Source organism: Drosophila miranda, assembly GCF_003369915.1.
Source record: "Drosophila miranda strain MSH22 chromosome Y unlocalized genomic scaffold, D.miranda_PacBio2.1 Contig_Y1_pilon, whole genome shotgun sequence".
Taxonomy (NCBI): Eukaryota; Metazoa; Arthropoda; class Insecta; order Diptera; family Drosophilidae; genus Drosophila; species Drosophila miranda.
The window spans coordinates 5,643,276-5,667,494 of NW_022881603.1; the positions used below are offsets into that span (position 1 = coordinate 5,643,276).

The 24,219-nt window shown below is 46.3% G+C and overlaps 2 protein-coding genes, 1 long non-coding RNA gene and 1 pseudogene across 3 annotated transcripts; 2 read left to right on the forward strand and 2 right to left on the reverse strand.

Moving 5' to 3' along the window:
* Nucleotides 1–1,595: 1,595 nt before the first annotated feature.
* Nucleotides 1,596–4,698, forward strand: LOC108160168 (N-alpha-acetyltransferase 35, NatC auxiliary subunit homolog). The gene is made up of 6 exons (XM_017293989.2): nucleotides 1,596–1,965; nucleotides 2,040–2,436; nucleotides 2,500–3,070; nucleotides 3,133–3,314; nucleotides 3,373–4,410; nucleotides 4,479–4,698. Exons 1-6 carry the CDS (start codon nucleotides 1,955–1,957, stop codon nucleotides 4,617–4,619), a joined length of 2,340 nt encoding a protein of 779 aa, XP_017149478.2. The 5' UTR covers nucleotides 1,596–1,954; the 3' UTR covers nucleotides 4,620–4,698.
* Nucleotides 4,677–6,663, reverse strand: LOC117190947 (annotated as a pseudogene).
* Nucleotides 6,664–10,072: 3,409 nt separating this feature from the next.
* Nucleotides 10,073–10,299, reverse strand: LOC117190953. The gene is made up of 2 exons (XR_004473896.1): nucleotides 10,268–10,299; nucleotides 10,073–10,139 (listed from the first exon to the last, which is right to left on the reverse strand). It is a non-coding gene; the product is annotated as an uncharacterized LOC117190953 (long non-coding RNA).
* Nucleotides 10,300–15,020: 4,721 nt separating this feature from the next.
* LOC117190942 (protein tamozhennic-like) lies at nucleotides 15,021–24,196 on the forward strand. Its single transcript, XM_033395939.1, has 5 exons — nucleotides 15,021–15,561; nucleotides 20,042–20,203; nucleotides 20,264–20,463; nucleotides 20,534–21,895; nucleotides 21,962–24,196. Exons 2-5 carry the CDS (start codon nucleotides 20,080–20,082, stop codon nucleotides 22,835–22,837), a joined length of 2,562 nt encoding a protein of 853 aa, XP_033251830.1. The 5' UTR covers nucleotides 15,021–15,561; nucleotides 20,042–20,079; the 3' UTR covers nucleotides 22,838–24,196.
* The last annotated feature ends 23 nt before the right edge of the window (nucleotides 24,197–24,219 follow it).

A 24,219-nucleotide genomic window follows, 5' to 3' on the forward strand; every position in this document is an offset into this window, starting at 1 on the left:
ATTAACTATTGTAAAATATCCTGCAAATTAAATCTTAAATCAATCAAGGGAAGCGACGCAAAGATGTGGTCCAAACCTCAAGGAAAAATAGACGGCCGCTGTTCACGCCGAGGAACGACCTGTGCCGTCAAAAATATTGACTTTGAATCTCCGATGCCAACACAGACATTACACATCAGGCCGTCCGTAAATTAAACTAAACGGATCAGCTAAACAGATGTCTCTTGAATTAAAGGAGTCAAAAAGCGAAGTGAAAAGAATGAATGGAAACCACTTCATCCGTGTCATTTTTAGCATGTTTTATTTCGAGTTTAAGAAGCGCGCCATTTTCACACATTTCCGTTCCTGACGCAGTCACACTGATTTTCTTGCCACCATGTCTGGCTCACACTGCGTGCAAATTTTATACTCCTCATAATATTTTCCAGTATATTTTAAGACGCGTTGGCGTGTTGTTACCAAGTAAAGAACAGAATTTTAGTGGAAATTGTTATTGACCGTTTTGTTTAAATCTTATTTCATTAGCAATGCTATAAAGATGAAAACCTAAATTTATCCGGGTGACCGTTTACGGTATTTTTAATACTTTTCGTTATTTTTTGAGGTCAATATTGCACCGACGGTATATTTACGGTATATCGGTATATAATGGTATAAGGTCAATTTCATCAATCTATTAAATTTAATTTTCAACGTTATATAGAAATCCAATAAAAAGCAAATATTTTAAATAAGCCAGTCAAGTATAAAATTGAATCATTAATCATATAAAATTATCTGGGCGAAACTGAGAGATCTATATAGCTGGGAATATTTGACGGAAGATAATAAACGAGTATTTATTGGTGAATAACCGGTTGACAACAATGATTACCGGCAGCACTAATTCTCATACCCTAGGGAAAAGGATATTATAGAATTGAGAATATGTTTGACATCCCAGACTCCGTAGGTATCAGGATCGAGATAAATATATACAAGATACTAATAATATACATGAATATGTCTAAAAAATATCAATTTGAGAAAAGGTCTTAATAAATTACGTTGTATCTTCATATAAAATTAACGAAATAGGGTGTACAAAGGGCAATACACGCATTATGTCTTCAAATACCAGCAACATTGCGACTATGTTTTTGTCGAACTATTTTGTTTAAACCCTGTTTTAGTTAAAAGCAATAAAAGCAAGAAACAAAAACTAGCCAGTTATGTAGGAAATTCATTAATAAATGGTATAAAATTACGAGGGCAAAACTTAAGGTTTTAGTTAGCAAGAATTTTTCAACGGAATCTCTAAATTGAACAATATGAACGACTATTCTCTTTCGTTTTTGTTGTTTTAAACTATTTCGCTAAAACCTTTTATTAGATAAGATCCAATAAAAGCAAGTATTTAGAATAAACCAGTTAAGTAGAAAATAGATTCATTAATCGGTTAAAATTATGTGTGCATGGCTAAATGTTCTATACAGCTATTAATATTCGACGGAATATCAAAATTGAGGAATATGTAAAATAGAACATGAATTCGTCAGTATATTTACGGTATATTTTTTAAATGGGACAGTATATTTCTGGAGGTTGGACGGTATACTTTTTTATTGATGGCCAGCACGGATTTAATTTTAATTTAATTTACAATTTACGTAGTAAAGTATTCGAGAAATGTTTATTCACTAATTCACAAATGTAGAAAATTGTATGGACTCCATTTCCTATTACTCGCGAAGAGAACAGCAACAAGTTTGCTGTACAAGAAGGCTGAAGGCGTTGCAAAGACTTATCAACGCATGATACACATATTTTCGCGTACAAACTAATGATGTAAACAAGTGCTCCCAACATCTACTGTTCTTTAACTTGGCCATATCCACCTTCATACAATCAACATAAATTCAAAGAACGACGATAAGTCGTGATAGCTCTAAGAAGACACGGCAAGATTGACAAAATGAACGGAAGGTAAGCCAGCGGTGCGGACTGTTCTATAAATATCTACTTACACACATACATATGTTCAATTATGTTCCTTCCAGTCCACTCTGTGGCGTTGCGGAGCCGGCCGACTTCCAGGCAGCCGCTGCAACTGCCGCTGCAGCTGCGGCCGCCGCCACTAGGGCCAACAGCTCCTCGGACCGGGATGAGTGGAGCGCGAGCGAATGCGGCTTTATGGATCCCGAAGTGCAGCGCACAATGCGGAGTGGCAGTACCGCAGAAGACATAACACAGTATCCACTGCATGGATGGCTTGATGTAAGCGACGAGTTTCTTGCTGCCTGTAAAGAACTGAAACCCGGAGAACTGGCGCAGGACATGATGTTTGGTCTCTTCGAAGCCATGTCTGCGATTGAGATAATGGATCCAAAGATGGATGTGGGCATGGGCTTCGATAAGTTGGATTTGCCTCCGCCCTCCTTTGAGGTAGCCATCTCGGTAAGAATGGAGAAGATAGTCAGTCTCATGCCTAGGTCATCCTTTCATTTGCACCCATTCCAGACAGGCGTTATTAATCTGGACAACCTTACGCCCACCGAACTAATTGGGATCTTTGATGCTCTATTCTCCTGCGTTGTGTCCTGGCTGGAGGGGAATTCCATGGATCAGGTGCTGTTCACCTGTCTCTATCTGCACGCTCCCTCTAAAATCAAGGACAAGGCGCTGCGCGTCTTCTGCACTGCAGTGCGTAATCTCATTGTGGTCATCAAGAGCATCATCATCATAGCAGGTGTGAACGAGGAGGAGGATTTCCAGCTGTACGGAAATACTGCACTGTTGGCCGCGGAGAAGGCTCATCCCGGCAATATTTTTGGTTATCTGAAGGAGGTAGAGGACGAGCTGGTGCTCAAATGCAAGCAGCTGACATCGCCGGAAGATCTGATGTCCGTGGTGCATCGACTCCGCTTCATGCGGCACCTATTCCAGGTCATCTACCAGGTGGAGCAGATGGCAGCCAATGACACCGCAGAAGATACAATAAGCGAGATTTACAAAAATCTAAACGTGGCTTCTGAACTGTTGCCGCTTCTGCGCAAAACCATTGATCGGGGCACCCAGCCCGTTGAGGGCTGTAAGTCAGATGGCAGCGATTGCTTTTTAAGTCGTGTCTAACCAATTAATTGTATTCTCCAGCTGAGGCCCCAAATCCCATCGGCTTCTCGACCCGCATTCATGATCGCACTCAGCCACCCTCATTTCCTCGCAGCATTAAGATCAGAGACCGACCAGCCAGCTTTCAGTTTCTAGAGGAGATGATCTCGCGTTTCAAATACGCCTGCAAAGTGACGCGGAATAAGGATTACTTCTCTGCGCTGGTAAGGCTAACGTTTGAACTGTTTGGAAATTGCTACATTTAATTTCGTCCACTTGCAGAACTTCTTTATCGAGTACAGTAAAAAGTCGGGGCAGTGCATCCTTTCGAGGAGTGTTCTGCAGAGTTTATTCACCGCAAACCTGCGTCTGGTGCATGGTAGAATGCCGATGAAACTGTTTCTGCGGCACTCGGTGCAGGCCTTCAACTCCCCGCCAGTGCTCAGTACCAAGAATTCGGTGTCCGCTGATCCCAAGGTGCAGCAGCAGCTGGAGAATTTCTTTCGCTACTGCATCAGCCTGAACACCTTCACAATGTTTATACGCATCTGTGGCTTCAATCGCGCAAGGCAGCGGGACAAGCTGGCTCGATTGATTGAGAATTTCGACGCTATACAGGTGGATGCGGCCAGATTGGACTCATTTATGAACCAACTGGCCAACGAGCGGGCCATGGAGGGAAACGAGCTGCACGCCACTGCACTCAAGCACAGCACCCACTTTTCCACGTGGGTCCTGTACAACTGCTTCCGTGCCATGCTGATCTACCTAATGTCCGGCTTCGAGCTGGAGCTGTATGCTGTGCACGAGTTCCTCTACATCTACTGGTATCCTTACGAGTTTCTGGTGGGTTTCCTCGTTTCGGCGCTGACACGCACGGAAAATATTCTTCTCGCCCAGGAGGAATACGCTGAGCACCTGAGCAAGATTCAAGCGAATGGTGGCACCATTTCCAAGAACCGCAAGGCGGCCAAGCCCAGGAAGAACAAGAAACTACAGCGTCCGTACCGCTGCGAGATAGTCTTCTATCACGCCCTGCTTAGTCTCTGTGGCGGCATGTACAAGGCTATGGGCGCCCTTACCAAAGACGGACGCGTGCGTCTGCCAATGCCCACTTTTGACAACGAGGAGGTTCGATACAATCGACGATTCCGTCCCTTTGGCGCACTAACCAGTCCTCCGCCTGTCAGCTATCAGGAGTTTAAGAGCATCCGCGATCACATAATGCTTGCTAGCGTCGAGGACCTGTACGCTGTTGCAGCCAAGCATTTCGACCAGGCCCGAAATATTTTGGAAAACGTACAGAACCCTGACCAGGAAGTGAGTTTACAATTACAGAATCTCTGCCACAAACGTCTCGCTCACAGCTCAAATCCGATCTGTTACAGGTGCTGGACCTTCTTCAAATCGCTCGAACCAACTTTGTCGTGATGAATGTGCTGGCCCGTGGCCATCAGAAGGATGTGAAGCGCCAGCCAGAGTTTGATTTTTCAAAGCATAGCTATTTCCCCATTATAAAGTTGAAATAAGCGGCTGGCGATCAGATTTTAAATGTGTGCCACCTCCACTAACCATAACCAACTAAATTAAATGTACGTATGGAGTTTATTATCAATGTTGCTCTTGCGACACAACGTCCTGCTTGACCATGTGCTCCCTCAATGGGGCAGCTCTTGGCACAAGTGTAGACCGCCAGTACGCCCCAGTCCAGAAACTCTTCTTTGAGCAGCACCAAGGTCTGCGGCATGATCTGGAACTCAAATTGACGAATCCCACTGCATTGGCTGCAGTTGGGCAGCGATTTCAGCTGATCCGCCACAGTTGCGGCTGTGTTTGTTATCCAAAGGGGCTCCCCGCCGCGCTTGTAGCGCACAATCTGCTCGGGCTCGTCGGCGATTTGCTTCTTAAATTGACGAAACGTCTTGTCATCCGAGCCAGCTGTATTTCCAAAGTACTTGTCCATTTCCGCCTCGGAGACGTTGCTCAGGTCGCCGGTGTTGCCACTGGCTTGTAGCGCTTCAAACTCTGCCAAACGGGCGTCGTCATCTTTGTGATGCTCTTCTACCGGCCTTGTGGGATTGCTCTCTATCACAATCTCAAATTCTTCAAATTCTATCGCTTTAAGCGATGACCCGCAGTTAGCCTTGTGGTCGGACCAATGTGCCCGCTGATGAGCAGCGGAACAATAATAGATGGTTTTACAGCGGCTGCAGGCATGCGGAGCATAACAGCCGCAGGCTTCACATACTTTTTTCAGGCATGGTATGGGAAGCTGGAAGAAGTATACACGTCTACAATTAATTCCAAAAACCCTTCGTTCTATAGCTTACCAAAGGTTCCCCATCGTCTTCCGCCGCCTGTTCCGAGAAGAATTTGTTTTTCAGTGCCAGCTGAGATCTCAGCACTGTGAAATTTCTGGACAAGCCACAAACATGAGTCGCAGGATAGCCACAAAACACACAGTTTAAAGTACTTACTCTGCACTATGATCCTGCTGGCAGTCTGCGTTCCGGCACACGAAAATATAAATCGACCGATGAAAGTTGAAATCATCCTCGTGGGGGCATAAAGTTGGGCTAAGAAAACTTTTGGCGCCTTGCACTTCTGACACTGCAGCTGTTCCGTCGGAGGGAGTGCCTCCAGCTCCAGCCAGGCCGGTTGTCCACCCAATTTGCTGGGAAAGTAGCGGTTAGTCAACCAACCATTATTGTCGAGTTTCTCGGCAAAACCCAAATCAATTTCCATGTTTTTAACGTGAAGGCTAGCGTCTGACCCTCAGAAATATACCGTATATATTCCGTATAACCCACCTAAACCCCGTTTATTTAAACAGGCGAAAAACTTAAGCTAAGCTGCGGAAATGGATACTCAGAGAAAATCCTGCTGTTTCAAGTCATCAGATTACACTATGTAACCAAATCAAAACACGGCGTACGCAAAAAAAAGTCGACTGCCTAAAAGGTCTGGCTTTGTTGCAAACAACTTCGTTTAAGTGCAGTAGAAAACCTCCTGCAGAGAAAACACTGTAAGGGGCACTATTCCATCCCACCCGACTACATCAGCAATAGCTTGATCTGCAACCGCAGTTGAGTAATGAATGCATTTAAATCCTTGTCACTCATTCATTTTTTAAACAATTTATATCTTTCGCGCACCATTCGCCTCTTTCTGTTTTCTCTGAATTGGTAGCAACAATGAGTTCCAAATATGTATGTACATACTTCCGTTTTTTACCGTTGGCAGCATTCAATTTGTATGAGCGGACTAGTATTCAAAATATTAACACATTAACAGAAACGGTTTTTGGTAACTGAAACTGTTTTGAAACGGCCAATGAAAATCGTGAAAAAATCATACTATTGCTGCGATTTCGTTTGTTCAAAACAGGGGTTTCCCTTATTTTTTTTGTGGTAAAGTAAATACAGTTCAGTTCAGAAGAGCCAGTGTATGAGTCAGAAGTTAATAAAGAACAGGGGTTTCCCTTATTTTTTTTGTGGTAAAGTAAATACAGTTCAGTTCAGAAGAGCCAGTGTATGAGTCAGAAGTTAATAAAGAACCAATATCTCATAACCATAACAATTCAATTTCAAATAAACCAGTCATGTAGAAAATTGGTTCCTTAGTAATATTCCACCAAATATATAAATCGAGGAATATGATTACAATCCTTGACTGAGAACGATTTTAAAATTCCACCGAAAATTAAATCATTTTAGCGTAGTTCAGATGAGTGATATCGTGGTTTTGTTTAAGTTCAGTGGAAAGTTGGAGGAGGGTTAACTGGACTAAGTTAGATTTCTAACGATATACGAGGCTTTATATCGTTGTTGAGGCACCAAAATTGAGGCAAAAACAATCAAAGCAATCGCCGTTGAACGAAAACAATTCAAGTATTAAAAACAAGCCAGTCAAGTAGAAAATTGATTTATTAATCGGATACAATTATGTGAGCCGGGCTGCGCATTCTATGTACATAGCTAGTAATATTCGACGGAACATCAAAAGCGAGGAATATCTATGTTACACTTGGCTTGTTTCCCAGAGGGCAATGCCGGCTAGCTGTCGACCCCAGGGCTGGGTAGTTCCCCTTGCCCACCAAATGTAAACAAATGGCGCCCAATTTATTTTCGAATTCGCATGCATCTGGACTGACGCAGGTTCGGGTGGTATTACAACAAATGTCACTCGGGCTGGTAAAGGCAGATGCGGGGAATGAAAAAAAATATGTGATAGGGACTTACGAATTACAATTGAACATTTTGTCGCTATTCGATGTCGCAAGTGAACGTAAGTCACTGCCGTTCAACAAAAAAATGGACAGGGAGTTTGCGACGGACACATTGCCTGGTGGACTGTGATATCGAATAAATCTGTGATGGAATGTGATATTGGAATAAGTTAGAGTAAGTCATGTAGGTAAATGTTCATTGTAGTTTCGCACCTGTTTGTTTAAAGCAAAGCCGCTTTCGTGCTTTTGAACCTGTTGTCTGTCTGCCGAGAGGTGGTGAGGAGTAGGTGGCCCGGGAGTCGTAAAGACAACCCGCGATGCATCTGTTGTCATGGCAGATCGGTATGATGGATGACAGGAACAAATCACAAGCAAAGTGAGCTCATGCACCGTGAGGCTTCTCGTTTATCGGCCATCGCTTAGAGCGATGACTAGAGTAGATGACAGGCCACACAAAGGTGGTGTTCGTAATTGTAGGATATCCGTAGGGCGACTGTCAAGTGGAGCGCAGAAACTGGAGCGGTTGCTGGTCCCGGCTAGTCACGTGTCCCCCTCTTAATGAATCTTGTAAGAAGAAGAAGAACTGTTAGGAATTTGTGTTGTTAGGTTTTGTGTTGTGTTGAATGTGTTTGAAGTTTGAGTGTCTTAGGTGTCGATCGAATATACATGTATGTTATTATTTATTTATTCAAATATTTAATTGCATATACCTCGTTAACGGCGCTGGTTATTTATTTATTTATTTATCGGAGTATTTATTGGTCCGAAGCGTGGTGTTATTTATTCTTACTAGTTATTTCTTTGGGTATTTATTTCTTTATTTATATATATTATCTTAGTTTAGGAGTTTCCCTTTTTTTTTGTAATATTGGTGTTGCTCGGTGCAGATGCCACAAGAAGGGGGTAGTCGACAGTATCATACGCGATCACGCGTAAACAAAACAGGGGACCAGATAGGAGAAGTGTCAGGGGCGATGTTTGATCAAGATCGGGAGGAACTTGGAGCTGTGGGTGGGTTGCCAAGAACACCGGTCCAGGCCAGGTCAGAAGAATGGCCAATGTCCGATCCTACACCCACGCTTGCTTCCGAACTGGCATCAGCAGTCAACGTATCGTTGGCTCAGGCTCATGCGACACACAGGGCAGCGAACACTGACTCGATTAGTCGGGTGTTGCAGGAGGAGTTGCGTAAGGGGTTTATCGAGATGATGCACCAACTCAACGAGGTACTCCAGCCGGTTAGACAGCTGCAGCAGCAGAAGGAACCGCAGCGGGAGGAGGTTCACCACGAGCAGGAGTATCGAGGAGCAATCCCGAAAAGGAAGCCGTCTAGCACGACTGATGCGCCGATTCCGCCACCAAAACCATTTTTGGCTCGCTCGGGGCGAGGTGGTATTGGTCCGGAGCCGTCTTCAGGAGTAGGACCGACCGCATCCAGTGAGCAGCATCAACGGGGTGGGCATCAAGCGCGAAATTGGCGAAACCCGATAGCACTCAGACACTCGGGTCAGGGTCGTGGCGAGGGTAGGAGAGCTGGTGGGATTCCTCGAGAAGATCCTCATCCAAATCCCCCGGGTTATAGACCTTGGCCACGGTGGGGCCGAGTCGAAAAATGGGACGTGACGTTCGACGGAGACAGCAACAAAATGACAGTCGAGGATTTTGTGTTCCGAATTGAATTCCTACAAGCCCAATGCCGCTGTCCGTGGGATGAAGTTCTAAACGGATTTCATCACCTGGTTACAGGAAACGCGCGGGAATGGTACTGGCAGTACATCCGTGATCATGGCGGTGGTGTTTGGCAGGAACTAAGGGGCGACTTAATTGCTCGTTTCCGAGGCACGGCGAGTTCGACCGCATGAGAGAACTGCGAGAAAGAATGCAGCGGTCAAACGAGAGTGTGGAAGACTTTTTCCATGTCATGAGAAAGCTCGCGTCGAGGTTGGAGATGCCACCACCTGAAAAGGAGATGGTAAAAATCGTCAAAAAGGCACTCACAGATGAGATAGCGAGTTTCGTCTACGGCTTACGGGTTTATTCCTTAGACCAACTGCGGGATGAGTGCGTGGAAATAGAGGCACATCTGAAGAGGAAGGCTCGATCTTCGTGGCGAGGAGCACCCAAAGCCACAAACTATGGTCGCGGGCCGAATGCGAACGTCAGCGAGGTCGCGCAGGATCGGTCGATTGGCGATGAAGAGGCAGAGGTCATTGAGGAAGCGCAAGTGACACAGCGTGTTCCACAGAAGTTGATTTGCTGGAACTGCGGGCAGACCGATCATGGGTTTAGGGACTGTATGGCATCGGAGAGGCGAATTTTCTGCTACCGGTGTGGAAAGCCCGATGCATATTGTCCAACCTGTCCGAATTGCGCGGGAAACGTGAAGAGGGGTGCGATCCAAGCAGGCGAATCACGCGCACAGAAGGGGCCTGCGCAGAGAAAGTAGAAGAAAATAAAAATGAATTAGATAGACGTAAATTGCATGCTAGGTTAAGGAACTTATCATATGAAGAGCGCTTAAGAAATTATTTAGAAACCAGAAATAGAATATTTTCTGAGCTACAAGTGGATGGTATGCGAGCACTGTCGGTGCGGGTGAGAAAGGCGAGATCCCGTTTTAAGCAAAGGCGAGCTATGAGGAGGCAGGTGATTGCTTCAGTAAAGCGTTGGTGCAAGAAAGACCCGAGAGTTTGCGCAGAAATCTCTATAATGGGCGAGTCCGTGCGAGGCCTGTTGGATTCAGGCGCTACACACAGCATGCTAGGGTGTAATGGTCAGGAATTCCTGGAGAAGCTGGGCGTGGAGGCTCGTCGATATTCTTCTATAGTGAAGGTAGCGAATGGGGAAGATCGCGCAATCGTTGGCCGAGTAGAATTACCGGTGAAATACAAGGGAGAAGTAAAAAGATTAACGTTTTTCGTATGCCCTTTCTTAGAACAGGAAATTTACTTGGGGGTAGACTTTTGGCGGGTATTCTCATTGGCTCCTGAGGTGATGGGAGAAGGTCCGGTAGGGGCATCTCACAGATTAGTGGAAGAAGTGCTGGCTGATCAAGTCGCTCACTATGTGGAAGGCCCGGAGAAGGAGATAGTGCAGGAAGAATGGGAGTTGTCAGAAGAGCAAAGGGCAGCCTTGGATCAGGTGAAGGCAGAGTTTCTGACTTTCGAAGCCGTAGGCCTGGGGAGGACGTCGAGAGAGACTCACAAAATTCAGTTGGTGGAGAAGGCCGAGCCTGTGAAGGATTGACATTACCCACTGTCGCCAGCGATGCAGGAAGTGGTGTGTGGTGAGGTGGACAAAATGTTGGCTTTGGGAGTCATCGAGTACAGTGATAGTCCGTGGAGCAACCGTACCACCGTGGGGCGAAGGGCGGGCAAAAATCGTTTCTGCCTCGATGCCCGAAAGCTCAACAAAGTAACCATCAAGGACGCTTACCCACTTCCTAGCATCGAGGGGATTTTGTCGCGTCTCGATCAGACGATATATAGCTCCAGCGTCGACTTAAAATTCGCTTTTTGGCAAATCGAGCTGGACGAGCAGAGTCGACCATATACGGCGTTCACGGTGCCGGGACGGCCTCTGTACCAGTTCCGTATGATGCCCTTTGGCCTCTGCAACGCCGCACAACGCCTATGTAGACTGGTCGATAAGGTGATTCCGGTTGAGATGCGTTCAAACGTCTATGCGTATCTCGACGACTTGCTGATTATAGCTGAGGACTTCCAAACGCACGTGAAGATTCTGCGACAGGTTGCCGAGCGTCTACGAGAAGCAAATTTAACGATAGGGCTGAGCAAATCTAATTTTTGCTATAAAAACATTAAATACCTGGGATTTATAGTGGGAGGAGGAGCGCTGAAGATGGATCCGGATCGTGTGTCGGCCATTTTGCGCATTCCCGAGCCGCGATCTGTTCGAGAATTGCGTAGTTTCCTGGGAACTGCGGGCTGGTACCGGCGCTTTATGAAAAACTATGCTGAGATGGCCGGTCCGCTCACAGACGCCCTGAAAAAGTCGGGAAATGGAAAGTTTAAATTGACGGAGGAGGCAAAACGAGCCATGGGGGAGCTAAAAGCTGCACTCACCTCGGCACCAGTCCTGGTACACGCGGATTTCAAGCGGCACTTCTACATACAGTGCGACGCCTCACATTATGGAGTAGGAGCCGTACTCTTCCAAAGGGATGACGAGCAGAACGAGAGGCCCATAGCGTTTTTCTCTGCCAAACTGAGTTGCCACCAAAAAAACTACTCGGTGACAGAGAAAGAGTGTCTGGCAGCCCTCATGGCGATCCTTAAGTTCCGTCCGTACGTAGAGCTTATGCCGTTTACAGTCATAACTGACCACGCCAGTCTCAAATGGCTCATGACCATGAAGAACCTGGATGGTCGCTTAGCTCGTTGGTCCCTTCAACTGCAGGCCTTCGATTTCGGCATAGAACACCGGAAAGGAGCGGACAATGTAGTGGCAGATACATTGTCACGCAGTATTGAAGAGCTGGAAGTGGATCCGAGTAGTATCCTGGGTTTTGAAACGGTGGAGTTTGAATCTGGAGAATATCAGGAGTTAAGGAAGGAAATAACAGAGAACCAAGACCGCTTACCTGATCTCCAGATTGTTGACGGCATGATATTCAAGCGCATGCGCTTTGAACGATTGGATGATCAACTGGAGGGCGCCGTCTGGAAATTGTGGGTTCCGAGTTCGCTGACGGCCGCGTTGATAGACAAAGCACATTCGGAAGAGAAGACAGCGCACGGAGGAATCGCGAAAACCTTGCACTTATTGCGTAGGCAGTTTTACTGGCCGAACATGGCGATAGAGGTGCGGGATTATATCCGACGGTGCACCGTGTGCAAGGAGTCGAAAGCGCCGAATTATCGGATGCAGGTCGGGATGGGGCAAGAAGTGGTCACTGAGCGCCCGTTCCAAAAACTTTATATTGATTTTTTGGGCAAATATCCGCGGTCAAAGAACGGTCAGGCGTGGATATTTATTGTAGTTGACCAGTTCTCTAAGTTCACATTCCTAAAGACCATGACCAAGGCCACAGCAAAGGAAGTTGTAAGATTCCTCGTTCACGAGGTGTTTTACAAGTTTGGAGTGCCGGAGATGATTCACTCGGACAATGGGGCTCAATTCGTCTCGAAAACTTTTAAGGAGATGACCGATGCATTCGGAGTCACTCATATGAGGACGCCAGTGTATTCTCCGCAGAGTAACGCAGCCGAACGCGTGAATCGCACAGTACTCAGCGCGATTCGGGCGTATCTGGAAGACGATCACCGGGACTGGGATGTCCATCTGCCGGAGATAGAACTGGCTATTAGGAACTCGGTTCACGAGGCGGCAGGCGTAACACCATTCTTTGCAGTCTTCGGGCAGCAAATGTATTTGCATAGGTCATGCTACAAGCTGGCAAAGCGACTGCGGTCGATCGGCGAGCATGACATATCGCTGCTGGAGGGTCAGGACAAGCGACAACTCATCCAAGAGAGGATTCGCGCTAGTTTACATCAGGCATACGAGCGTAGTAGGGTAAGATACAACCAGCGAGCTCGGGTGTTTTACGCGAGGCCGGGACAAGAGGTATTCCGCCGAAATTTTGTCCTTCGTGACTTTGGAAAAAGCTTTAATACCAAGTTCGCGCGCAAATTCATCCGATGCCGGGTAGTAAGCCCAGTAGGAGAGAACGCGTATGCTCTGGAGGACCTTAACGGCCGTCCCATAGGAGTGTACCACGCCAAAGACCTGAGAATGTAGTGAGGTGTGGGTGTGGCCTACGTTGGGCGCGGCAGAAGAATGCAGGGCACGCCGGCGTGTGCTCAATAGTGTTCCGGAATCCGGTGGGCATGCCCACGCGTATGTTGTCCCTCCTGGGACTGACGACATACTCGTGGTGGTGTTCCAGTCCCACCTGAACGATAGGTGGCCAGGGCTGAGGGCGACGCGCCATCTAGCGGAAGTCCAGGGAGGCTCGATGGTGTATGCGGACATCGGGGGAGCTGGAGCCGTTACTGGGGATATAAGGAAGAGAATAGGATTAGTTATATGTATTAGTAAGGGAAAAAGGTATAAATAGGAGTGAAAATATTAGAAAACGTGGATTGGATTATGGAAATCGTGGAGCGTGGACGGAGTAACGTCGAAATTTGAAGTTTTGTGCTTAAAACAGAAAGTTTGAAGTGAGTACAGAAAAGGCGGGCGATAAAATAGGTTGTAATGCAGAAAATTTTACTAACAGCCGGCAAGGAATATAGCCACCAGAACCGGGCCAGAAGGTTTCCTGGAGAGGGACACTGGAGTTCGAGAAAGTCGACTGCAGAGAAGAAGACTGCCCAACGGAACCTGAGTGAGTTCGTTCCAGTTGCGCGTGTGTGAGCCAAGTAGCGCGGGACGTGTGAAGGGGGAGGGTGAAAGAGGGCGATTTAGCTGCCAGGGCGATTCTAGCCACACCGCACGATCGTTGCATCGCCTTCCAGTGCGTGCCACACGTTTGGTCTCATTCACCAAGTAAAAACCCCGAAACCCTATTCACACACACACACACGCGCACACGTATACACGGACCTATATAAATTTAGGGCTGACCGGCCACGGCCAGCGATCGCCCAAACAAACATAATCCGCACTCCAAACACCGTTCCACATTAAATGTTATTTTGTTCCGTGTGTTGTCTTTTATTTAGTAATTAGTATTAGCTTAAACCGTTTAACGTACATTGAAAAAAAATATGTAAAAACACCAACACCTTTCACGAACCTAAATCTGCGATCAGTTGTTCAGTGCCAGAAGATTAACCCTTAGTGGGTGACGCGGGGGTCCCATCAGTCCACCGTATTTGGTCGAGCGATTTGTGAAAAAAATATTGTTTATTGTTTATGTCCCGGGGACCCTTAACAAGAGCTCTTGGTAGGTTAAGTCTCCGTAGGGGCCCGAGTTAAATTAACTCCCGTAAAACTGGATCCAGTCAACTACACATATTCCATTACGTATGGGTGAGGGTATCCCTGTTGGTTGAACGAAATTTCAGCAGTTATTTCCTTGTTTGCCTTTGTCTCGAACGTTTTGGTGTTTCTTAGTGGTTAGTGATAATTTTGAGTATAGCTATTTATTAATGAGAAAGATAAAATTGTCAATTTACGATTATTAAAGCTTGGATATATATTGAAGCATGATGCCTTAAATTTAAAATAGAGGGAGGACGCGTGGCGTCAGCCATGGATTAGGCCAGCCGTCACCGTTCCAGCAGAGGGTGGCCAAAATGAACGTTGTGTTTGGTCACAGGTAGGGCGGGCGCGCGAAGTGATAACACCCAAGCTTCACCCACTTGATAGCCGTCTGTTTATGATTTTCTTTGTTGTTGTTAGGTTGTTGTTAGTTTTGATGTCCCGAGAAGTAGTATGTCTCCTTTTTTGTCTACATTTGGCGGGCAAGGGGAACTACCCAGCCCTGGGGTCGACAGCTAGCCGGCATTGCCCTCTGGGAAACAAGCCAAGTGTAACATCTATAATCACTAACCATACAGTATACTGTATGGTTAGTGATTATAGATGTTACACTTGGTACAGTATACTGTATGGTTAGTGCTATAATACAACTTGAATTCGTCAGTATATTTACGGTATATTTTTAAAATGAGACAGTATATTTTTGTATATTTCTGAGGGTTACACAGTATAGGAATATCCGCGGTCACACTTGTTCTCGCAGCCAGCACGGTTCCGTTCGGAATTAATTTTTATTTAATTTACAATTAACGTAGTAACGTGTTCGAGAAATGTTTATTCACTAAGTAATTCCCAAATGTAGAAAATTGTGTGTGACTCCATTTCCTGTTGCTATCGAAGAGGACAGCAACAAGTTTGTTGTAAGAGCAGATTAGATTGTGAAAGCGCAGCAAAGATTTGTCAACGCAAACAAAGAAGAAGAGCATAACAGCGCCATAGTATTTGTTAATAATAATAGTCGCAGCAGCTGCTGCCGCTGAAGCGCCAATAACGACAACAGCAGCCCCCAGCCTGAGCCGCTGAAACTGCCTTATCGTGTGTTGCTTGTTGCCTTCGGGTGTGCTAAAAATAAAACCCAGCCACCCACACGACTACAGATTTTGGCAACAGCACGGGGCAAGGTGAACCTGGTGTGGACTCTTCCAGCACGCTTCTGTCTAAGAAGGTTTTGCCAATGCAGGGACAATGCAGAAATGAAAATTCATAAATACAACGTACCACTGGGAATTTCCGTAAGTAATTTTCTCTTTCCCTGTCATTCCCCCTCCAAATTGGGGTTACATTGGGTTGGAAGGGAAATGGGAATCCGGTTGCCAGCAGAGGCAGATTGCAATTGCAGGAAATAGATTGCTGGTCGGGATGAGCAGATGGTACCAGCAGAAAGTATTCACAGGCCGGGTGAGCTTTTATTTTGCTAAATTTAGTGATGCTTTGTAGAAAATAAGAATTGGAACACCCTGCCCGACGCTTGCCGGTCACACACACACACACACACACACACACATATGTACGAGCACCGTACACAGGCATATAATCTATAGACCTGGCTAGCATCGTGCCAAGTCTGGCCCTCTTGACGACTGACTACCACCATCTTATTGCATCGCCAATCCTCTGTTAACCTGAAATGGCTAATCAATATTTCATGTAATAGACCAGACCAGCAATGCAAACATTCGCCATCAGCATCGGGCCGCAGCCTAAGTCAATAAAAGCTTCCAATCCCGACCATATTGTGTCCATTGTCATTTTGTCAACACATGATTTTGGGCAAATTTTCGGCCAAATTCATTGCCCGAGGCGATGTCGCCTCTCATAGCCATCATAGCCAGGCCATTCTGACGGTTTTACATGCGCATCACCATGTGTGTCAACCGCTTTATGACATCCAACTGACATCCCTACGAGGATGTATTGAAAATTCAATTACAATTCAGCTCAATCGCAAAGCAGGCAACTGGATGGAGTTCTATGAAATTCCCTGCATGCTGCTGCCAATCCGGAAAATTAAGGGAAAACCAGCTCATAGAACGAGCGAAGCTCCGTCATGTCTAAACGGATTCCGAACAATTGGCCCAATTTGCATGAGAAATCCATCGACACTCCTAGCCCATGCCCAGATCTTAGTTTCTGCGAAGTTTCCAATTTATTTTTGCTGCTATTTTGCTGTTCCCGCCTTCCTAACCTTCCTGGCATACTAGTATTGCACTTATTGATTTAAATTCCTCATTCATATGTTAGTTCACAACTGAGTTCTGTAGTTGTTCCCTTCCCCCGGCCCCACCTAAGGTTTTATATTATTCTAGTTTGGTTTCTCCGTTTCTTTCTGTTTCTGATTCTCTTTCCATTTTAAATTAAATAAAATGTAATTTCAAAGTGGATTCTCTCGCTAGACAGGGAATTGGAATATTTACCTACGGCAAACATTTTTTCATTAAAAGTCCATTCAATGACTCGTTGATTTTGACAATTAGAGGACACGAATTGCACCAGCATTGACATCTTTTTCTGCATTTAAATTAGCTTCGGTGCAGCCAGGGCTTACCCTGGTCTTCTACCGTCCAGGCATAGTAGCCTGTAGAATTCCTTCCTACCTCGTTGTCCTGACAACAGGAAGCTGGAGCCCGCAACCTGACTGACGGGCGAGCTGCATTTAAGAGAATTGCTGAGCTCTCGCTCTCGCTAATAAGCTTATGCGCCACTGAAAATAGTTTGCATCCAATTAAGAAAACCGTTAAGTGCAGAGCAAAAGGCAGAGCCCAACTCCACTACACAGCAGCTGTAACATGATTTATTGGCTTAACTTTTCTTTTAGCATCACAGGTACCCCCGTACCGCAAGGGCTACCTGTGCAACGTCAAAGCTCATTCCCTGTCCGATGAGGAGTCATTTAAGGCAGTAAAACGTACCACTCTTGCTTAAAGTTACATACATCTACGGGGGACATCCTCCCTCCTCTTGTTTTTCCAACATTCCATAAGCTCCACCTAAATATTTGTGTGTGTTTTTTATACCCGATACTCAAAATGAGTATTGGGGTATATTAGATTTGTGGTAAAAGTGGATGTGTGTAACGTCCAGAAGGAATCGTTTCCGACCCCATAAAGTATATATATTCTTGATCAGCATCAATAGCCGAGTCGATTGAGCCATGTCTGTCTGTCCGTCTGTCCGTCCGTCCGTCTGTCCGTCCCCTTCAGCGCCTAGTGCTCAAAGACTATAAGAGCTAGAGCAACGATGTTTTGTATCCAGACTTCTGTGATATGTCACTGCTACAAAAATATTTCAAAACTTCGCCCCGCCCACTTCCGCCCCCACAAAGGACGAAAATCGGTGGCATCCAAATTTTTAAAGATACGATAAAGCCAAAAACGCAGAATCGTAGAGGATGACTATATGTTCTAGAGTGTAAAATCTCAACCAGATCGTATAATTATTATAGCCAGAATCAAGAAAACAATTTCATTCTTTCTCGCTCTGTCTCTCTCTAACACACAGGTTTCATGGTCGGCTTTGCCAATTGCAAAATATGAGTTCAAGGATCTCAGAACCTATAAGCGCCAGACCAACCAAATTTGGTATCCACACTCCTGTGATATCGGACCTTGACCGTTTCGTGTCCAAATTTCGCCACACCCCCTTCCGCCCATGCAAAGGACGAAAATCTGGGGCATCCACAAATCTCAGAGACTATTAAGGCTAGAGTAACCAAATTTGGTATATCAGCACTTCTGTTAGATCTCACTATAAAACGTATATCTCAGAATTTCGCCCCACCCCCTTCCGCCCCCACAAAGGACGAAAATCTGTTGCATCCACAATATTGCAGATTCGAGAAAACTAAAAACGCAGAATCATAGATAATGACCATATCTATCAGACTGCTGAATCTGGATCAGATCGGATCATTTTTATACCCAAAAGGAACAAATCAATTTGCACTGGCTACGCAGCGCCCGACGTCACGCTCAGACTGATTTTCTGTCTCTCTCGCACGCACTCTTTGTCGTGTCGTTAATTATTAGCGGTGTCTGCCGGAGGAGAGCCATACTGACTATGTATCGGGTATAACTGTAGAGTTGCGGTGTCCGCAGCAACTCACAACGTTCCCCCTCGTTTTACTTATGACTGTCGTTGGTGCAAATACTTCTAGAGGTACACTTAAATGTATACGCTCTGCGCCACTTAAATAGTAGTACATTATGCATACATACATATATGCATGTACATAAGCAACGCAATAAAACAAAAGAACATTTCAGCCAATGTCATTTGGTATCACAAATGTTTTGGTTTTTGTTAAACTGCAACTATTATATAAACTCGCACTTCTAATTTGTTGAAAAATTGATATTCTCTTTCTCATGGTCGTAGTCCAAGATCATCATTTGTATTTATGTATATGTACATATGTATGTACAATGTACTGATATTGCAGGAGTGCTATTCAAGTGGCGCGGAGTGTGTTTTGCTTTCCATCAACCGTTATCAGTGTTTTACGCTCTGTCTCCATCTCCCTCCCACGCACTCGTTCAACTTTCATGCCGTGACTAGTTTCTCCTCTCTCTTCTCTACTCTACCTATATCGCATTTTCTGTTTTCGCTTACTTACTTATCCTCCTCTTTCTCTTCACCCTTTGCTTTGGTGTTCTGGTTTGCATTTTGATTGCACACCAAACCGTGAAATGAGTCACTTCTCAAGGTTACTCCAACGGTTCTCTTTCGCTCTCTTTTCGCAGAGTTGTTGTTGCTACTGCCTAAAGGCCAATGGACGATCTTTGGCTTATTTTACGATAGCCAGCCGAAATAATTATAAATGTTAGTGTGTGTGTGTTTTTGTGTGTTTAGAGCGATAATGCGTGTGTATGTTTGTGTGTGGCTCGCATCGTGTATCGTGGGGCTTCTGTTGAACATTTGTACGATTTCGCATTGTTGTGCGAGAAGCAGGAAGAACTTGCACCTCTTGGAATTTCACTCTCAATTGATATTCAATTTCCAAAGAGAGTTTTGCGGAAAGCTCCTCCCTCGTAGAAGCAATAATTTCCGATCAGGGGAAATCCCCTTTATGCAATAATTCCGTTACTGTTCCTAAAACAGTAAGGATTCATTGGAAACGAGTACTCGTAGCAGCCACATCTGACGATGATGATCTCCCCTAATCCAATCATTCTGTTATCCAATCACCTGCTATTTGAATGATTCATTGCATTGCGGCAGTCTTTTGTTGAAACTCTAATCACAGGTGAGAAGTCTGGGTTGAGTGGGTGCTCCTCCTTATTGCCAACGCCAACTGTTTTACTCGGGAAGCAAAGACCTGCCGAGCTCCAAGCTATTGGCACGGCACTATAGATGACGAGCCGCACATGTCCATGAGCTGTTATCAGGCCAGTTATTGCTACTCCACTTGAGGCTAAAACATGCATTGTTTAGTTAGTGCATGTTTTGTGCGAGATAGACAGTTGGGCGGTGGGCGTTGGGCGTTGGGCGTTGGGCAGGCGGTGTATGGTACTAGCTGATGCATGTTGGGTGGCACGTGGAGCCGGGAGGGGACAATCATTGTTGGGTAATTGCTTTGCCCTGCCTGCAGGCTCATCCACACATCCACAGCCATCCAGCCATCGACATTATCCTTGTGAAATCAATAGCAAGTGAGATTCCAAGGCATCTCGAGACTTGTTGTAACCTTGTATCGCTTTTGTGGCCTTGTTGCAGAACCGTGATGCGCGCTGAATGAGAGTCCTTAAAGCAACATGTCGGATTTTGTGCCCCGCGACATTCTGCCCGACTTGTGGCAGGAGATACTTCAGCGTCAGTGGTCGTTCCTCGAGACGGAGGAGAGCATTCAAAAGCTCGAGGAGCGCAAGAAGCTAGAGGGTTTGTATAAGTTCTGCTGGAATTCTGGAACAAACCTAATTAATTGTTTTTTATTTGCAGGCTGCCTCAAGGAGTTCCTCTGCGTGGTGCCGCACGATCGCAAGTTCTTTCTGCCAGAGACAGGGCATATCCTGCGCAAATCAGTGCGAGAGCTGACCGACTTCACGGCGCAAAATGCCATCGTGGGATTCGAGACTATCAGCCAGTATGCCAACAACTTGTTTACCAAACCCTGGCGAAAGGAGTACCGAACCCTCAAGGTTGGCTTGTGGCCCATTCTTCACCCATTCGATTGTTGATCAAACGGCCTCCCCTACTTTCTGCTTTCAGACCTATTCGGGATGCTATCAGCATGACGTACTGTCTCGTCTGCTGGACGCTGACCAGCTCTTTCCGGCCATGGGCTATAGGCGCATATCGGACGATACATTTGTCCTGGAGGGCCCCATCTGCCCCGATCAGGTGACAAATGTATCGCGTGATGCCATGGCCGCCTACGTAGAGTGCCAGATCATGAAGCACATCCATGCAGGTGTCCATGCAGAGGGATTTCCATGCAGCTGGAAGGAGATTTTTCAATATCGAGAGCGTCACATTGGAGGCACCACACATTCGATCAAGGAGATAGTCTTCCACCTGAATGAGAAGCGACTGCGCAAGGAGAAAATGTCGGACAACACATACAGCAATGTGGCGACAATTGCCACTCAGCCCCCGAAGAGCAGGGTAGCGGATGGCAGTGTGAGTGCGAGCCCCTGCGCTTTCCATGGCAACAACCTGGTGCATCCCGCTAGCTCAAACAGCTGCGCCATTCATCCCAATGTTGTTTCCCCAAATCTCAGCCACGACTCGTTGACGGGGAAATACTTACCGCCATATCCCACACAACCGCAGCAGCAGCCTCAGCTCCACCAAACGGCTGAAGGAGGGCTGATGACCCACTCGCGCAGCCTTGATCACTACCAGGAGCCTTACAATGTCCTCCCACATCGACACTCCTTCGATCAGCAGTGCCAGGCCATGCATCAGCACCCCCATCTCTACGAGGCACCCTACGATTGTCTGGACGGACTGAGTATGGGCAGCAGTGCCTCCTATGCGGCAGTCGCCGGTGGCTACAATGCTCCTGCCAATCGTTATCCCCTTCCCTACAACATCTCCAACCAACTGAATGCCCAGTATGCCACGCCCGCCGATGTCTTTACGAATTCAGAGCACAATATGTACGCGACCATTGAGAAGACGGGCGTCTTGGCCTCTGGGCCGGTACACAGCTGTGACTATCACAGGCGTCAGGGTCAGGCCCCACCCTCGGGGGCTGCCGTCGCCGCCATGGCAGCCATGCAGCACAGACAGAGCACTTATCCGCCAGATCATCATCTGATCGATTTCGACAAACTTGCCAATCTGATGCAGCACGACTATGGTGCCCATGACTACCATCCGCGGCTGTACGAGCAACGGAGCCATGGGGGCTACCTGCGTGGCAATACTGTAATATACGCGCCAACCCCAGAGCCGACGTCGTATGGGGCCTACGACCTGCCCACGACGCTGCCACACTCGCAGCCGCCGCCACCCACTGCTCAAGACAGGTATGTCTATGCTCGGCCTGTGCCCAAGAGCAGTCGGACGCGGGCGCTGGCAGAGTCTGGCTGCGACTCGCGACAAGCCGATCGCGACCTGATGCAGGTAAGTGCCAAAGCTGGTTCACATTGTCCTTAGCTAGTGCAAATATTGACTTTTTTCTGGCTACAGGATCCGATGGACAATAATCGCAAAATGCACAAGGAATTGAAGGAGCGGGCTAGTCGGACGGTTAACGCAGTTAACGATCCTGATATACCCACCACTGTTACGGACATGACAGCGGGCTACGAGACGGCGAGTTTGGATGATTTCGTAAAGCTGAGCAGCGCATCCCCGCTTTTGATGCCCAAGGTGCAGGAGGGTGTCGGCAGCTTTGAGTCCTGGAACTATGTATTTAAGAACCTGGAGCGCTCTGGCTACTCCAAAGACTTGGGGGATCGTGAGGATTTGCTAGTGCAAAGCTTGGATTTGGACTCGTTGAACATATCCAATGACAGCGCAAATCCTGCTGAAAAAAGTACGCGACGCGACACAGCCAAGACGCAGACGGCAACACGTGCAGCTAGTGCAGCTGCTGTGGAGGCAGGAGGTGGGAAGGGAACACGTTTCAGTGCAGCCACTACGGAGACAAGTGGGGGGAAGGCACGCACACTGGAGAAGAAGACTGGGGCCATCCGAAGGGAAGCCAAGGTTCTGCAGGCGCCAGCGCCCACGTTGGTGCCGAACAGAAGCAGCACTGGCGTGAAGAAAGTGAAGTCCGCCTTGAAAACGGCCACAATAGACAATAGAGGCACAGGATCGAGAAATCGCACCGGAGCTGGGCCAAAGCAGCCTCCGCCAGTGTCCACGCAACTGATTGTGACGAGCCCGAATGAGTGGAGCTGTCGCTTCTGCACGTTCCTCAACCCAGACACGAAGCGCATCTGTGAGATGTGCTGCCGCAGCAAGGATTTCAATCTGGAGGCAGCCACAGCGGCGTCGTCATCGTCAGCGGCTGCAGCTTCAGCGGCGAGCGTCTCCCATGCTTCCTCAACCTGCGTTTAGGCGATAGTCTGGACAAACTCCCCTCCCCCTACACCTTCACCCCCTTAGTGATACAAAACAGTGCAGTGAAAAGCTAAATATATTTTTATACGACCCTGTGCGTGTCTCTAAGATCTAGTCTCGTAGCCTACGAATCGCAGCCACCTTTTGTTGTGGAGCGAAGGAGCATCACCAGCAGGGCAGGTGCATCACCTGCATCTAATGCATACGAACTATTCTATTTAGTTACCCTACCTGTAAACACACGCTTTAATTAGTTATAGATTGTTTCCCCGTTGTTGAGGCCGCCGCTTCTGTTTCAAATTAGTGCCTCCCTGTCTGCTTTCCCCGCACGAGCATACAATATACCATTGTATACATGCGAAAAAAAATTGATTTTATAGATTTGTGAGCGCGTGCCAGACAGCGATAGACAGCGAGAGAGTAAAACACGAACTTTGTATATTTGTAGGAAATGGAAAAACATCTGATAATTATATACCTTATATTCATAGTGTCATTCATAGTACGTACATATATCCGAAACTGAGCGAAAATGAACTTTATATTCATACGTACGTATATTCAGCAAATCTCGAACAGCCAATATACCTTTATTGACCTTTTCGTACTAAATAATACCTATAACTGTAGCATAAGTAATTGAAATTTGAGTAACGATCGAGCAGAAAGAACAGAACTGGTACGGGTAAGGGTACGGGTACGGGTTGTTAACTTACAATTTTTGATTCGAATTTTACTGAAACGAAAGGAAGTAAGAGTAAAGTGCAAATATCTACAAATGAACTATTATACGTTCCCTCTCCCCAGTCCTCCCCTCATGAGAGGAGCAGAGGAGCTCAACGGAATTCAAAAGGGCATAGACAGAGGATCAAGCAAACTGCTTATCCCACCTTCCCCAATGCTAGATAGCCAGAACCCCGCCACACGAGCACACACAGTGTCCCCCTCCCACGCAAATCAATTTGTTTGTTGAAATGTTAAGATTAATGTTGATAGAGTAGGAACCCTGCAAGATGCGAAAGCATATACGATATTTTTATAAATAAAAGAAACCACGTACCTATTGCTCTTTGTTAAATATATATGTATATTTAATTGGATTTTTTTTGATTTGATTAATTTATTGTTAGTATTTTGAGACCCAAATGCCTTTTGTAATAACCATTGCACACAAATCCAAAAATGATGAAATAATAAGTAGATAAAAACCACATTTTGCTGAAACTTTCAAGCGCAATCTTCGCTCAAAATTATAATAAAATCGAAAACTCCAAAACTAAAACTAAAATTAATTTAATATTATGGCATGCTATTACCGAATGAATTTAGAGGCAATCTTTTTCCCGAAACCTTAAAGAATGAAAACAATAAACATTTGA

What these genes read in the sequence shown, in the direction of transcription:
- LOC117190942 (XM_033395939.1), top strand. Translation starts at nt 20,080, where the DNA reads ATGTCGGATTTTGTGCCCCGCGACATTCTGCCCGACTTGTGGCAGGAG. An exon ending in GGAGCGCAAGAAGCTAGAGG is followed by an intron (nt 20,204 to 20,263) that starts GTTTGTATAAGT and finishes TTTTATTTGCAG; the next exon opens with GCTGCCTCAAGGAGTTCCTC. An exon ending in AGGAGTACCGAACCCTCAAG is followed by an intron (nt 20,464 to 20,533) that starts GTTGGCTTGTGG and finishes TTCTGCTTTCAG; the next exon opens with ACCTATTCGGGATGCTATCA.
- LOC108160168 (XM_017293989.2), top strand. An exon ending in AGGATTACTTCTCTGCGCTG is followed by an intron (nt 3,315 to 3,372) that starts GTAAGGCTAACG and finishes GTCCACTTGCAG; the next exon opens with AACTTCTTTATCGAGTACAG. An exon ending in TACAGAACCCTGACCAGGAA is followed by an intron (nt 4,411 to 4,478) that starts GTGAGTTTACAA and finishes GATCTGTTACAG; the next exon opens with GTGCTGGACCTTCTTCAAAT.